The sequence below is a fragment of the Eucyclogobius newberryi genome, unplaced genomic scaffold (assembly GCF_026437365.1).
Source record: "Eucyclogobius newberryi isolate DKJ021-1_F unplaced genomic scaffold, fEucNew1.0.hap1 SCAF_15, whole genome shotgun sequence".
NCBI classification, from domain to species: domain Eukaryota; kingdom Metazoa; phylum Chordata; class Actinopteri; order Gobiiformes; family Gobiidae; genus Eucyclogobius; species Eucyclogobius newberryi.
The window spans coordinates 26,904,533-26,917,953 of record NW_027315779.1 but is presented as its reverse complement, the minus strand read 5'-3'; the positions used below and the strand labels follow the sequence as shown (position 1 = coordinate 26,917,953).

Here is a 13,421-nt window from a genome sequence, read left to right as displayed (position 1 = left end):
AGGTCAGAGGACTCGCTGGCTGGAATTTGAAAGGCTTAAAGTCAGAACCTAAAAATACAATTCAAGTTCAGAAAGTTCTGGCTTTAGATTCTGGGAACATTATTTTAGGTCATTGTTTTAGCTTCTTTCCAAAACAGGAAATCTCCAACTCATCAAAGTGTTACAGTGTAATTCACACTCCTTTCCATAAGGTGGCGGAAGTGTTCACTTTAACCTTCCTTCACTCCCGGAAATAAACTCTGAAGAAGAGTCTTTAGCAGCTGTGGCAAACATCGTGCTACTCACAAAATCCTCTGGGAAAATGTCCAAAGACCAAACGCTGAGAACTTCTGTGACTGCGACAGCAGAAAGAACGATAGTGGAGAATGAGGAGGAACTGTGTGACTCTAAACAGGAGAACCAGAGGAAACAGGAGCTGCTGGACTCTGCTCTGAAAGCTCTGAGCCCGAGGGTCGTGCTGAACAGACACGGTGAGTCTTGTTTATGAGCCTAAGTCTTATGAGCTGCATGAAGTCTTCTGTATCCTAGACACCAATCTATTCAAATATATGGATTGCTGTAATGCTTGTGTGGCAGGATAGCCTACAGACGGGCCCCTGCCACTGCTTAGACGCCCCTGATGGGTGAATCGATCTAGAGTAGCTCCATAAATTCCCGTCAGGTGAGGTCAGTCGGCCTCTGACCTCACACACTTCCCCCGTGGTGTGCGACCTCCGGGATGTACGGCGTGCTGTTTGCCGGGCGGCTACGCGGCGTAAAGCCGTGAACGCGCTAGCTGCGCCGTGTTGCATCCATCCCGTTTCAGGTGCCCGGAGAAGACCCTGACTTGCCTTTTTGTGAACTCTTGTATTACAACTTGTCTCAAACTGAATGGACTGTGAAACCATCGACGATTGTATTAATAAATTATCATTAACTTGAACCTTGCCTCTGTCGTTCCAACAACGAACGTGCCTTAGATCGGTCCTGAGCCAGAACCTGAGGTGGCGTTGTTGGTAATGTGTGTATGTAAACACTTGCATTACGTGGATCTATGATAATAAACGCATAGGATGTTGTTAGCTTAAACCTGTCGTAAGTTGGACTAGTGGTCAGTCCTTTGATACTGCAGCGAAAAACCCCGAGCAACAAGCGACCTGGAGCCACAAAAATAAGACTAAAATAAAACCACAAGAACTTGCTCATTGCTGCTTTAAAAAAAAAACGCACAAAGGCCGTAATCATGGGCGTCTGACTCGTCTATTACGGGAGAACACATCCCTCCCACTATTGAAAATAAGTGCACGGATCCGATCAGTGTCGATTGGTGCAGGTTTGTGTCAGCGAGCTCCTTAAAGAGCTGCCTTCTCTGTCTGCTGTATTTGCTGCATGACAACGTAACATGATATAGTTTCAGGATTCCCACTCTCACAAAGCCCATTAGGATGTTTGCTCGCTCTAAACAGACAAAAACTTCATACTAGGCCATCTCTTAACAGGAACAAGAACTGGAACTTCCCCTTGCACATTACAATATAAATAGACATTATAAATATTCATGAAGGTTGAGTCTGGTCATGTCCCTGGCTGCACCCAACGACCGTTGCCCAGGGCGTCTCCTTTTATGGTGTTGTTTGCCCTCAGACAGGATACAGCTTTATGCAAACACTTGATCAGAAATTACATTTATTATGCAAAGGCGTGGGCTTCCTGCAGATGCTCTCAAAAACAGGAAGAGCTCTGCAACTTGAAACTAGACATTACCCAACTGTCTGCTGGTGTTGATCTTCGGGTGACATTAAAGAACAACATGCAGACAGAGCAGATGGAGCCAGGGTGTGATGTGTTTCAGCATCTGCAAATGTTTCTCTGTTTCTCTGTTTAGCATATAATGATAAAGTCATACAAATTTTAATGAAGTTCCGCGCACATGTCTGACATAATTTAACTTTTAATGATGAACTGTTTAATGTTTTCACATATTCTGTCTCTTAGGGAAACTTTCACAATCAGACTCGTGTCTCAATCAGGAGTTTTGTCTTGGCTTTAAATTCATCTCGTCAATGAGTCCATAAATACACAGCACAGACGAGCACGACTGAGCATTCTGCACAAATGGCACAATGTTTAACATAAGCACTACTACACTGACACAAACTAAGCACAGAGGTATGTCATCCTTGGCTTTTTCGATCAGAATGGTATGAAGAATGTCTGTGCCAAATATTTGTCTATGTCCAAGTATATTTTTTGATTCTCATGTTCAAGGGGAGGCTGTACAGCCTTTGTAAATTGTAGTTATATATGTTATACATTATTGCGTTAAGCTAATCATTTTGCACAAAACCTATATTAATGCTGGAAAATAGGACATCACATGTCGGAGAAACGCAAGTTTTAACACTTAATTAAAAAAAAAAATGTTAACGAGCCACATCCACATTTGGAATAAAAAAATAAAAAAAATGTGCTCTAATCGCACATGGGTGTGGTTCATTTTGAAAAAAATTCAAGCTTTTTTACTGGAAATCCAAGGTGGAAAAATTGAAGTATGTAATAATTTGGAAAAAATGTGTTCCTCCCACAATGGCTGACACCCTGTGGAGTTTAGGGTGGGGTCATAATATACATTTTTATTCGTCCTAAAATGAGGTACATTTGTACTAATTTTAATAAGTCTACGATGAAAAAGGCACATCATTGCCGTAATGTGTTTTGAAATTTGAGGTGGCCTTAGCAAGACATTTTACACAGATCCTGAATTTTAAATTGAGTTTTCGTTAACGCTCAGGGGGTCAAAATTGGGGTGGTTTGTTCATGTTTTTCGTAAGCCAATAAACACTTTGCATCTTAGCTGGGGTTGTGGTCCTTGCTAGTGAAGGACGTCTGAGCCAAATTTGATTTGTCTACGTCAAAGTAAAGGTTTTAATCCGATTCATAATATCTGGAAACCAAAATTAATGTAAGTCAATGGCAATCTTCTTTAGGTTGCCACAGTAACATGCTTGCCGTTATTGACTCTTTTTTTTTTTTAAACGGCAAAAAGGATGTCAGTGCCAAATTTGATTTGTCTATGTCAAGTGTTTACTTAACACAAATGTTCAAAGGGGCGCTGTAGAGCCTTTGTAAAATATAGCTATATATATAGTATGTCATTGCGTTCAGCTCATAATTGAGCAAATGCATATTTGTGCCTTGAAATAGGACATCTTATTCCAGAGATACTGGATTAACACTTAAAAAATGCTATTTTTGTTTACGAGATTGCAACGCCCACATTTGGAATTGAATCAAAAATCAAACTAATTACTAATAAATACTACTCGCACATGGGTGTAGCTCATTTTGATTTCAAGCCTTTTGTCTGAAAATTGAAGGTGGAAAAGAATAAAGTATGAAGTGTAAAAAATGTTTTAAATTGGGTTCCGCCCACAATGGCTGACTCCTGGTGGGGTTTAGGGCGGGGTGATACTATCAGTTTTACATGTCCTCACATGAACCATTTGTTCGGAGTGAGCGTCATATTTTTACTCCAATTGGCCCCATGATAGTCGTTTTTTGAGCCGTCTTTCAATATTTTGTCACGGAGTCTTCACTCAAAATTGGAACTCACGGAGTTCTAATTTTTGATACCACCCACTAGCATGGATCCATCCTTTTTTAATGAGTCTCCTCTTTGCCATTTTTTTTTCAACTATAAAACCTCGAGCCACATGATTTTCTTTCTTTTCACATTGTGCCCGCTGTTATGACCCCGAAGAGAGGCTGCAACATATTTAAAGGACACTGGAGACAAAGACAAGATTAAACAAGTTTATTAGGTTTTTACACCAAAATAAATGCCAACTTTCGAACCCCCGTGCCCCAAAATCACCCAACGTTGAAAAAAGAAAGATGGACCTTGTGGGCCAGCCAAACAGAAACTAATAGGGCCGTCGAAGCCGGTGCCGACACCTCTAACTATAGCAAAAAAATAAGGTACAAAAACACCCTATCTACGCCCAAACAAATACGAAAATGGGACTACCGGTCCCACCAGGCCAAACAAAGAAGCTAGCGCTACCGCTTAGAGAGCCAGCTGGGAGCAGGCGAGCTGAGTGGGACAGCGAAGCGGGACGCGTAACGGGATGGGCGGAGCCGAGCTGTGAGAGAACGATGAGCACATCCGACCTCCATTTAAAGGCTCCAGGGTGCGCACCCGCGGCCAGGAGCCAATCTAATAAAAAAAATAAACAGATCATTACACAAGAACTGAACAGACAAAATATTATTACAAACAATAGGGAGGAAGAGTGCCCAAACCTAACACCGCTCATTTTTTCTGTTGTATAAGACAAAGAAAGACATTCATTAAAGACATTAAATTGTCTTTAATGAACTTTTAAAAATCTAATTTGGAGTCTCGTCCTTCGGCTCGGGCCTAATTATGAGAAGAAATAAAATTATTAATTAAGAATGATTTGTTACATAAGGATCTTAAATTTAGCATAGCAAGTTTCAGACTAGTTTCAGTGCGACTGGGTGTTATCTTTTTCTCAGGGATTTACTCCTCTGTGTGGCCAAAATATTAGGAAGGAGTGACATTATCTCAGAAACAGTTATGCTGGGAAAATAATATTCAATTTTTTTTCAAGCGTCTCATGACTTATTGCGCCGTCTCCTATTTTAACGTTCTCAATGACCTTGACCTTTGACACAGATTCTCTCTGTCTGCTGCCTTTTTGCCACATCATGCATTACATTTTCCTTTTGTTTATTTACTTCGTTCTCTGAAAGTGGTAAAAAATCTGTTTGTAAGCTGTATTTTAGGTGACTTTACATTATCTTTGTATCGTATAGGCTGTGCACCGAGTTTGTTCCAGGATACAGCGTCTTTAAAGGTGCCATAACATGCTTTTTTCACGTTTCGTAGTCTATCCTAAGTGTATAATTGATAATAAGTGTTGTGCAACACCCATAACATAACAGTTAAGAAATATCACCCAGACCTTGGACCCCCTCACCAACCCGGAAATGTAAACAGCTTGGTTTGATATTCGCCCCCACCCTTGCGAAGAGCGATCTGGCTGATGACGCGTGCCTGTGGTTATGACGCGGTCTTGCAGCCACCGCCCGTCAGTTTGGAGATTCGCGGAAAGGAGATAGTCTGTAATATAGCTAAACACTGCGGGAATCAATCAAAAAAACACTCTGGGTACATATATGAAGCACAAATAGCAATGTAAGAAGGTTAAAAGCTCTGAAAAGTCGATTTAGCATGTTATGGGACCTTTAAACAATTTTGGGAGCGACACAGAGTCATTCCGGTTTAGGTTGAAAGTAGCTGTTTTTCTTGTAATTTGGAATTACCACTGGATGACACTGGAATTGTTTCTTGAAGTCCTTTTTCAGATTCTAAAAGCAAATATTCGTGGTCGTAGCTCATGAATTTTTTGTTGATAGTTCCGACAGCGTTCACAAGAGTTTGTTTTCCATCTTCTCCCAGACATGTCACTGGCATCAGATATGTTGTTAAAACTAACATTTTCTTAATAAATGTTTGGAAGACAAAAACTGATTAAAAAGTAAAATAAATAATAACAAACTGGAGCAAGCAGGAAAGCGCCTGTGCTCTTCGGAAGCACTAAAAAGCAGAAAAAATAAATCTAAATTTTATTTATTCAAATCACCCAGCCTAATGGACAGGTCTGTGAAAGGAGTTAACACATTTCTTGTGTCCTGCAGGTGTCCAGCTCCCCTCTCTGAGTTCTGGTCCTGATCCGAAACAGGAAATCCCAGAGACTCCACTGATTAAAGAGGAGCCAGAAGAACAGAGCATCAAACAGGAGGAAGAGCAGCTGCAAATGTGAGTCTCAAAACACTTTTACAAACGTTCGTGTGTGCATATATTCACTTAATAGAAAAAAGATTCCATTGTGGACTCCATTGTGTTATTGAAAAGGTGATGACACCTTTTCATCAGGATGTCCTGCCTGGTGGGCAGGGCCTACCCAGAGTAGGATAAATATCTGAGTTCCCAGTCTTGATTTGCAGATTGAGAATGACTCTTGGATGGAAGTCGAAACGTATCGTTAAAAAAACAGATGTCCAGATGACTACAACTGAATCTTTTTCTACAATGGAACACTCGGGGACAAATGAGGGATTACACTGACATATATTCACATACTGTACCTTTTGGGCTATACAGCGCTCCTAAATAAACTAAATTTACAAAAATAATTTAATTGTACTTATACCAGTCAATAGGCCGTAGGTGCTCACGTTGTAACATGAGATATTTACACATAAAAAAACACAGTAGTGTACTTACTGACAGTTGACTTTTGAATGGGGGGTCTCGGCGCACCAGTGGTTAGCTGCGCAGCAAACCTAATTCGACTAATTTCTCAGTGAATATGAGTTGGATTGTAATAAAACACACAGCATTTTAAAATTTAACAAACAGAAAACCCATTACTCCGGTTTAAATATCAATTTCCCACATGATAATTATAGGGAACGTGATATTTCTGTCCTTCATTCTGGTATCTTTTATCCTTTTTCACACACTTCCTGTATATACTATTTAAGAGCGCCACCAATAGGTCACCTGCCATACATATACAAAAAAAAAATCCTCAATTGTTTTAAACAATTTATTTTTCATGGGAATTTTTTTTTTTTCCTCAGGATGTTTTTTTTTTTTTGTCTATAATTTCCCTCTTACAACTGCTTTAGTAGCATCCCAGAGGATGGGCGGAGAAGTTTCAGGATTGTCATTCTCCGCCTAAGGTCTTAATGTCATTTGACATTTTTTCCTTAAACAAAGGGCCTTTAAGGCTTTCATTGAACTTCCAAAGTGTGAGGTTTTTTTTTCTTTCTTTTTTTCCCAATGTAGGTTGGAGCATGAGCACATGAGTCTATTGTGCCTGTATTTGCCTCAGGGATTTTTGATCTGACTTTATTAAAGATAAAGAAATATAGTATAATCTATTCTGGAGTAGATTGTATTTGGATTACAAAAAATAGTTTACAAGATGTGCATTGGGGTTTCATCTCCCTCTAGATTTCAATCCTATAAATAACTAAAATAATCTGTAAGAATAAAGTTATGTATTGCTCCGCCAGGGCCCCTTCAGTTCGACACATCTAATGTGGGTTGAATTTCCAATCGGAGTGGTTTGCAATCGGGTTCATATTATTTGTATATGATGGGTGATATCACTCCCTGGTGAAGCATACGCATTCATTTGAGTAAAAACCTTCCATTAATAGTTCCTTAACCAGTAACATATCTTTTTTCTTTTTTTTTTTATGCAAAAGCGATACGGTTTGAAATCAATATTGCAACTCCCCGCCTGTGTTTGCCTCTGTATGATGAATACTAAGATTATTTTTAAATAACACATTTTGATGTGTTTATTTGATTTGTTTATGCGTGTGTGAAACCCTGTATTCTTATTTCTTTTCAGCTCTGTCCCTGAGTCCAGTGCTGTCTGTGTGAAGACGGAAGAATCCTCTCTGCTCCAACAAACACAAACTGAACCCAAAGAAGAGGAAACACTGGAAGAGTCAAGCGTGGTCTGTGTGAAGACTGAAGACTGCTCTCTGCTCCAACAAACAAAAACTGAGCCCAAAGAAGAGGAAACGCAGGAAGAGGACATCAGCTCAGAGCCACATTTCCACTCAGAGACTGAGGGAGACACAGAGCACTCTTCTGACACTGACAATGATGAAGACTGGAGAGCTTCACTCAGAGGTTCAGCTGCACAGAAGAAGACAGAGGCTGATGAAGAACACTACAACCAAGTCCAGATCAGAAACACAAGCACAGCTGTACAAAACTCTGGTCAATCCCCCAAATACAAGTCTGCATCAGGGACCAGTGTAAACAATGGAGACATGTCAGGAACAGAAGGAGGAGGCGCTATGGGGAAGAAACACCAGTGCTCTGTTTGTAAAAAGAGATTTGGGACTAAACGAAATTTGCAAAGACATATTAGAGTTCACACCGGAGAGAAACCATTCAGCTGTCCAATCTGTAAGAAAGACTTTGCTGGTTCTCATGGTCTCCTATATCATGTGAGAACACACACAGGAGAGAGACCTTTCAGCTGTTCAATCTGTAAGAAAGACTTTGCCCGCAAATGTCTGCTTGCAAGGCACATAAAAATGCACACAGGTGAGAAACCTTTCAGCTGTTCGATATGTTATAAACCATTTGCCTCAAAGGGTTATCTTGCAGAACATATGACAATACACACAGGCACTAAACTTTTTAGCTGTTCAGTATGTAATAAAACATTTGCCCGAAAGGGTTATCTTGCAGAACATATGACAAGACACACAAATGAGAAACCATTCAGCTGTTCAATATGTAGTAAAACATTTGCATCGAAGAGTTATCTTGCACAACACGTGACAATACACACAGATGAGAAACCTTTCATCTGTTCAGTGTGTAATAAACCATATGCCCAAAAGCGTAATCTCGCAGTACATATGACAAGACACTCGGATAATAAACCTTTCAGCTGTTCAGACTGTAATCAAACATTTGCCCAAAAGTGTGATCTGGCAAGGCACATGACAATACACACAGGTGAGAAACCTTTCAGCTGTTCAATCTGTAATAAAACATTTGCCCGGAAGGGTTCTCTTCCAGGACATATTAGAAGACACACAGATGAGAAACCCTTCAGCTGCCAAATTTGCAATAAAAGATTTGTCTGGAAAGCTTATCTTGTAGAACACATGAGGACACACACGGGTGAAAAACCTTTCAGCTGTTCAATCTGCAATGCATCATTTGCCCGAAAAAGTCATTTTGCACGACACATGAGCGCACACACAAGTGAGAAACCTTTCAGCTGTTTAATCTGCAATGCAGCCTTTGCCCGAAAGAGTCATTTTGCACGACACATGAGAGCACACACAGGTGAGAACGCACCAAACCGGAAAGAGACCGAAAACATTATTTAGATCAGATTACATATAATTGATGTTTTCGAAATGTTTGCTTTGATAGTTAGACTCCGTAAGCTGTTACCTTTCACTGTATGCCGCTGAAACACAGAGGAGAACGCTTTTATTGGACTCTTTCATGTAACAGTTTAATGTGTAATTACCCTTGTGGTGGAAAAAAGAACGTGTGTAAACTGATGTGAAGTGGGCCCAGAGGAGACGAAACACATTTAAAAAGCAAGAGTCTGTACTCTCAGATCGAGAAGTTTTGTGGCACAGCGCAGAGGAGCGGAGCTGCATGATGTGGAATCAGCGCCTGGATCGTGGCATTAATGGTAGTTCACTGCTGCCTTACTGTTGTCTCTACCACACAGTGACCTGTGGCTGCAGCAGTCGAGCTTTTGGTCCATGAAACTGGACATGGAAATGGACACTTGTGCAGCCAAACAAACACACGTTTATTGAGTGGTGTTTTTTTGGTGGGAGTGACCACGGCTAATGTTTTCACAGAGCTGTTAAACAAGCCCACACAAATGAAATGTGGAAACAAGAAATGACCTCACACAAAGTCCAAACATAAATCCATTTAGAAACAAATTTAAGCAAATGTGTTTTACAAAGTACAGAGACAAAGACTGCAAAAATCATGAAATGACATAATTTGTTGAACTATGTACAATGTTTTGTGTTCTGTCATTGTGAAAATAAAGGTAATATATAAATATACTTTAAATTCAAAGTGTCAACATTGTGTTTCATGTTCTGTCCAAATAGTGATTTATGAACACAACTGATTTTGTTTGTTTGTGGTCAAATACTCTGAGGCTAAATATACGTGCAGGACAGGTTAGACTCACTTCACTGCAACATATTAACATACTCTTAAAGTTAAGGTGCACTTTATTGTCCTCTGAATTTGACCCATCCTTCAATGCCGCTGGGGCTTCTCCTCTGAGTAAGTTCACCTGGATTCTAGCAACAGGCCACAGAGTTTTGGAGTAACTTCTGAGTTGACAAAACCAAACCAATGCAACCTGAGTAACTAACTTTAGGAGCGTCATTTATAAAGCTTGCACATTTATCACTCCACTAGGCGCAGGACTTCACTTATCTCCACACAAACTGAGACCCTCCTACTCGTGGAGTGTAAGAGAAATGAGTTTGAGGAAGTGTTTGAGTCAGGAAATCATCAGCTAATACATCTTTTAGCCTAAAATAATTGAATTCAGAGAGATGATCACATTTAAACTGAAGCAGGAGAAGGGCTGTTTATTTCACTCATTCAAGACACATGAGAAGTTGTGCAGTGCTCTCTCAGACCACTGTGACCGCATCAGTCTGTGTCTGTAACAGAGAAGATCCTCTGAATCTGCGAATGCATTAATGAAACAGTGATTGGAGAAAAGTCCCTCAGACGGAGCACATGTGCAGGTTTGGTTTAATGAAGCGCTGGAGCAGGCCGCAGATCCAACACGTTCATTTGTCTTTATGCGTGACATTTATCCCAGTGACAGCTTCTTCTTAAGGGTCCGTTTATAAAACTGAAATAATGTCTGTGCCAGACTCAGACGCACACAACGTTTTCACGTTCCACATGCAATTTTTCTTGCAGAATAAGAGCTTCATGCATCACATGCTTTTGTTTTTTGTTCTTTCTGCAGCAAAAGTGTTTGTCCCTCTGCGGCTGATCCATCCATATCGCTCCTACTGCTTTCGCTCTGTCAGAAAAGGCATCCGTGTCACTCCTCTTAATGCACTATTAATGTGCGTGAACAGGGCAACATCTCCTTCAAACATAAGATTCTGAAGCACAACCAAAACAAAATAGCCTCCTGTCTAAAATAGTAGTAGTAATATGTGTTGGCAACTAAAACACTATTTATTCTGAAGTTTTAATTGTAAATTTGACAGGCATGAGTCGTTACAATCACTTTTATGTGTATTTGTCCTAAATCCTGATGTGACTGTCTGCTCACCTCCTGTCTGCTGGTGTCTTTCCAATCTGCCAGTCAGCCACGCCTCCTCATCAGACCCACTTTCTAGCTGCATGTAAGCCTGCTTCTGTCTTTACGCCGGTGCCAGATTGTTCTCTTGTGTTATGCCTGATTTTCCAGCGGTTTTCCCTGGACTTATTCCCTGTTGCCGACCTCATCTGTCCCCGACCAGCCTGCCTCGCCTCTGCCCTGGATGTTACCTCAGATTTCTGTTTTCAACCACTAGTTTTGCCTGTTCCCTCCTGGTAGTGATGGCCAAATGAAGCCCCATGAACAATTTGAAGCTTTAGCCCATTGCATCGATACATGAGTTGACGCCTCGCAAGGTGTTTCATTTGCTCCACTACTCTATCTTGTGGTGAAAGAAAATGTAATGCATGAAAGATAGTACAAGTAGAACCAATTGTATTGAGAAAATAACACCTACCCGATGATCTACCCGATGATATGTATTTATTCCATAACAACAGGTCACATGGTACAAGGCCTGATCATATTATCCTGCTCCCAAGACGGATGCAACACTCGTCAGCCACGCAAACATCTGTATCAGTCAGATTTATATTAGTACTTAACTATTGCAAGATTTCATTGACCACGGCGTTGTGATAAGAGAAATTAAGCTTTATTTTAATTGAGAAACTTAAATAAACCATATCCAACCCAAACAAATGATTAATTTTGAGCTTTCCCGGACCCAGGCACTGACACGAATTATGAGGCAATTCATTTGTGCTTGGCCTCCTCATCCAGACGCTGCTTCAGACAATCCTTATGGCGCTTTATTTTAAAGTCTGTATCAGAACTTGACTCATTGATCACTGTTGCAAAGTGAGAGTCTATTATGCAAAAACCCTATAATATGAGGGGACCATGACACATTGACATCATTGGAGCGCGTGAGTAAAGCAACGCTCTAAAAGAAGCAATGACGTCATCTCCACAAAACGGGACATCTTGGTCACGTGACTCGAGTCAACTCATTCTTTGGTAGGATCTGTAATAATCACAAATCTACAAATCTTTGATGACAAGGTTCACAACGGCTTGATCTAATTGTGACTTTGTGCTGCTGAGGATGATCAAATACAAGCAAATTTAATTTCACAAAAACATAACATTAAAACTGATAATTATAATTAACCTTGAGAGTTGCTTTGTACATTTTCACGTACTTCAACACAATGTAAAGCTCTATGATGCCTAAGCATAAGATTATAGGCAAGCTCTCTGTCCCAGATCTTACATCTCACCCAAAAAACATATTAAAAAATGTTAACAGTAATAATATAAGAAAAACCGTGTTGTTTGTTGCCATCTCAAAATTCTCCCAGATGGAATCATATTATGTTTTTCTTTTGACCCTTTTGGGAGCCATCTTAACTAAGGCCTGTCTTATCTAGACAAACCTGAAATACAAACTGTGAAATAACCCTCAAATACAAACCTGTGTTATCTGAAATACAATCCCGAGTAATAAACCTGAAATACTAAACTGAACTGTAATTCTAACTCTACCACTATCTGACACCGACTGACTTGCAAAACTACCAACCTACGACACCCACGACGCACCGCGAGGCATTGGGCGCTTTTATTTGAAAGTGACACGTATCCTGAACCGGTCACATGACCAGAAACAAAAGTGAAGCCCCTTTTACCGGTCACAGGTTTTTTTGCAAACTGACGACAGCCCCGGGGCAGGGCTTCATTTGACACGACCCTTTTACTCTGCACAAGCCTCGACACCTCAGCTCTAAATGACCCATCACCACCTCCTGCTCAGACCTGCTGAGCAAGACCTTTCATCTGGACTTTGTCTCAACTGTCAGAGTCTACTGTTAAATAAAGGTCATTACCGTTTAGGGCTGCAACGATTATTCGAGTTAATCGAATAATTCGATTACAAAAAGCTTCGATTATTAATTATTGATTCGATGCTTCGTTTAATTAACATATTGTATTAAAACACGTGAATCTGTGGCGCGCGGAGCGCACGGAACGACTTGTGGCGCTTTTGTTTCCCGCGGAGCTTCTTCCTGAAGCAACTGAAGCAAAACAGAGAGAGCAGCGTGTTTTAAACTCACGAGTGCGACTCATGGATCTATTATAGGTGCGACCGGGAAGAGTTTTGTTGTGTGAAAGAGCAGCTGCCGCGAGCTGCCGCGCGCCGCCCGCCCCAGCCTCCGCGTCCTCACCGCGGACCCGGCGCTCCACACTCTGCTTCCCTGTCACACTCGTACGTTTCAAACATGCCACACGCTCCTCTGTGGCGCCTTGAAACGGTCAACCCGGCGGTCAACACATCTATGGAAACAGCAGGAGGAGCACGGCCATTATAATAATCTGATGTGAAACAGAAAGTCCGCGATGACGCGGAGCCAACACCGTAAAGTGACAAAATGCAAAATGTAGAGCCACCGCTCCAAACACCAGCATCACTGTCCCACACACAATGTTTTTATTTCAGTTCAAGAACGGCAGGAGAATAGAAACGAGCAA

At 40.9% G+C, this 13,421-nt stretch overlaps 3 protein-coding genes across 3 annotated transcripts in view; all 3 read left to right on the top strand.

Annotated features, from left to right (window-relative positions):
* The window catches only part of LOC140360242 (uncharacterized), an 89,023-nt gene that overhangs the window by 18,102 nt on the left and 57,500 nt on the right, over nucleotides 1-13,421 (top strand). The gene's annotated exons all lie outside the window — the stretch shown is intronic.
* The window catches only part of LOC140360243 (uncharacterized), a gene marked incomplete at its 3' end in the record, with an annotated part of 68,539 nt that overhangs the window by 25,121 nt on the left and 29,997 nt on the right, over nucleotides 1-13,421 (top strand). The window contains exon 2 of the mRNA XM_072445452.1: nucleotides 5,704-5,824. Coding sequence (XP_072301553.1) covers nucleotides 5,704-5,824 — 121 coding nt within the window. The remainder of the gene's footprint in view (nucleotides 1-5,703; nucleotides 5,825-13,421) is intronic.
* Nucleotides 7,855-9,593, top strand: LOC140361204 (uncharacterized). The gene has a single exon (XM_072446927.1). It carries the CDS (start codon nucleotides 7,864-7,866, stop codon nucleotides 8,941-8,943), a length of 1,080 nt encoding a protein of 359 aa, XP_072303028.1. The 5' UTR covers nucleotides 7,855-7,863; the 3' UTR covers nucleotides 8,944-9,593.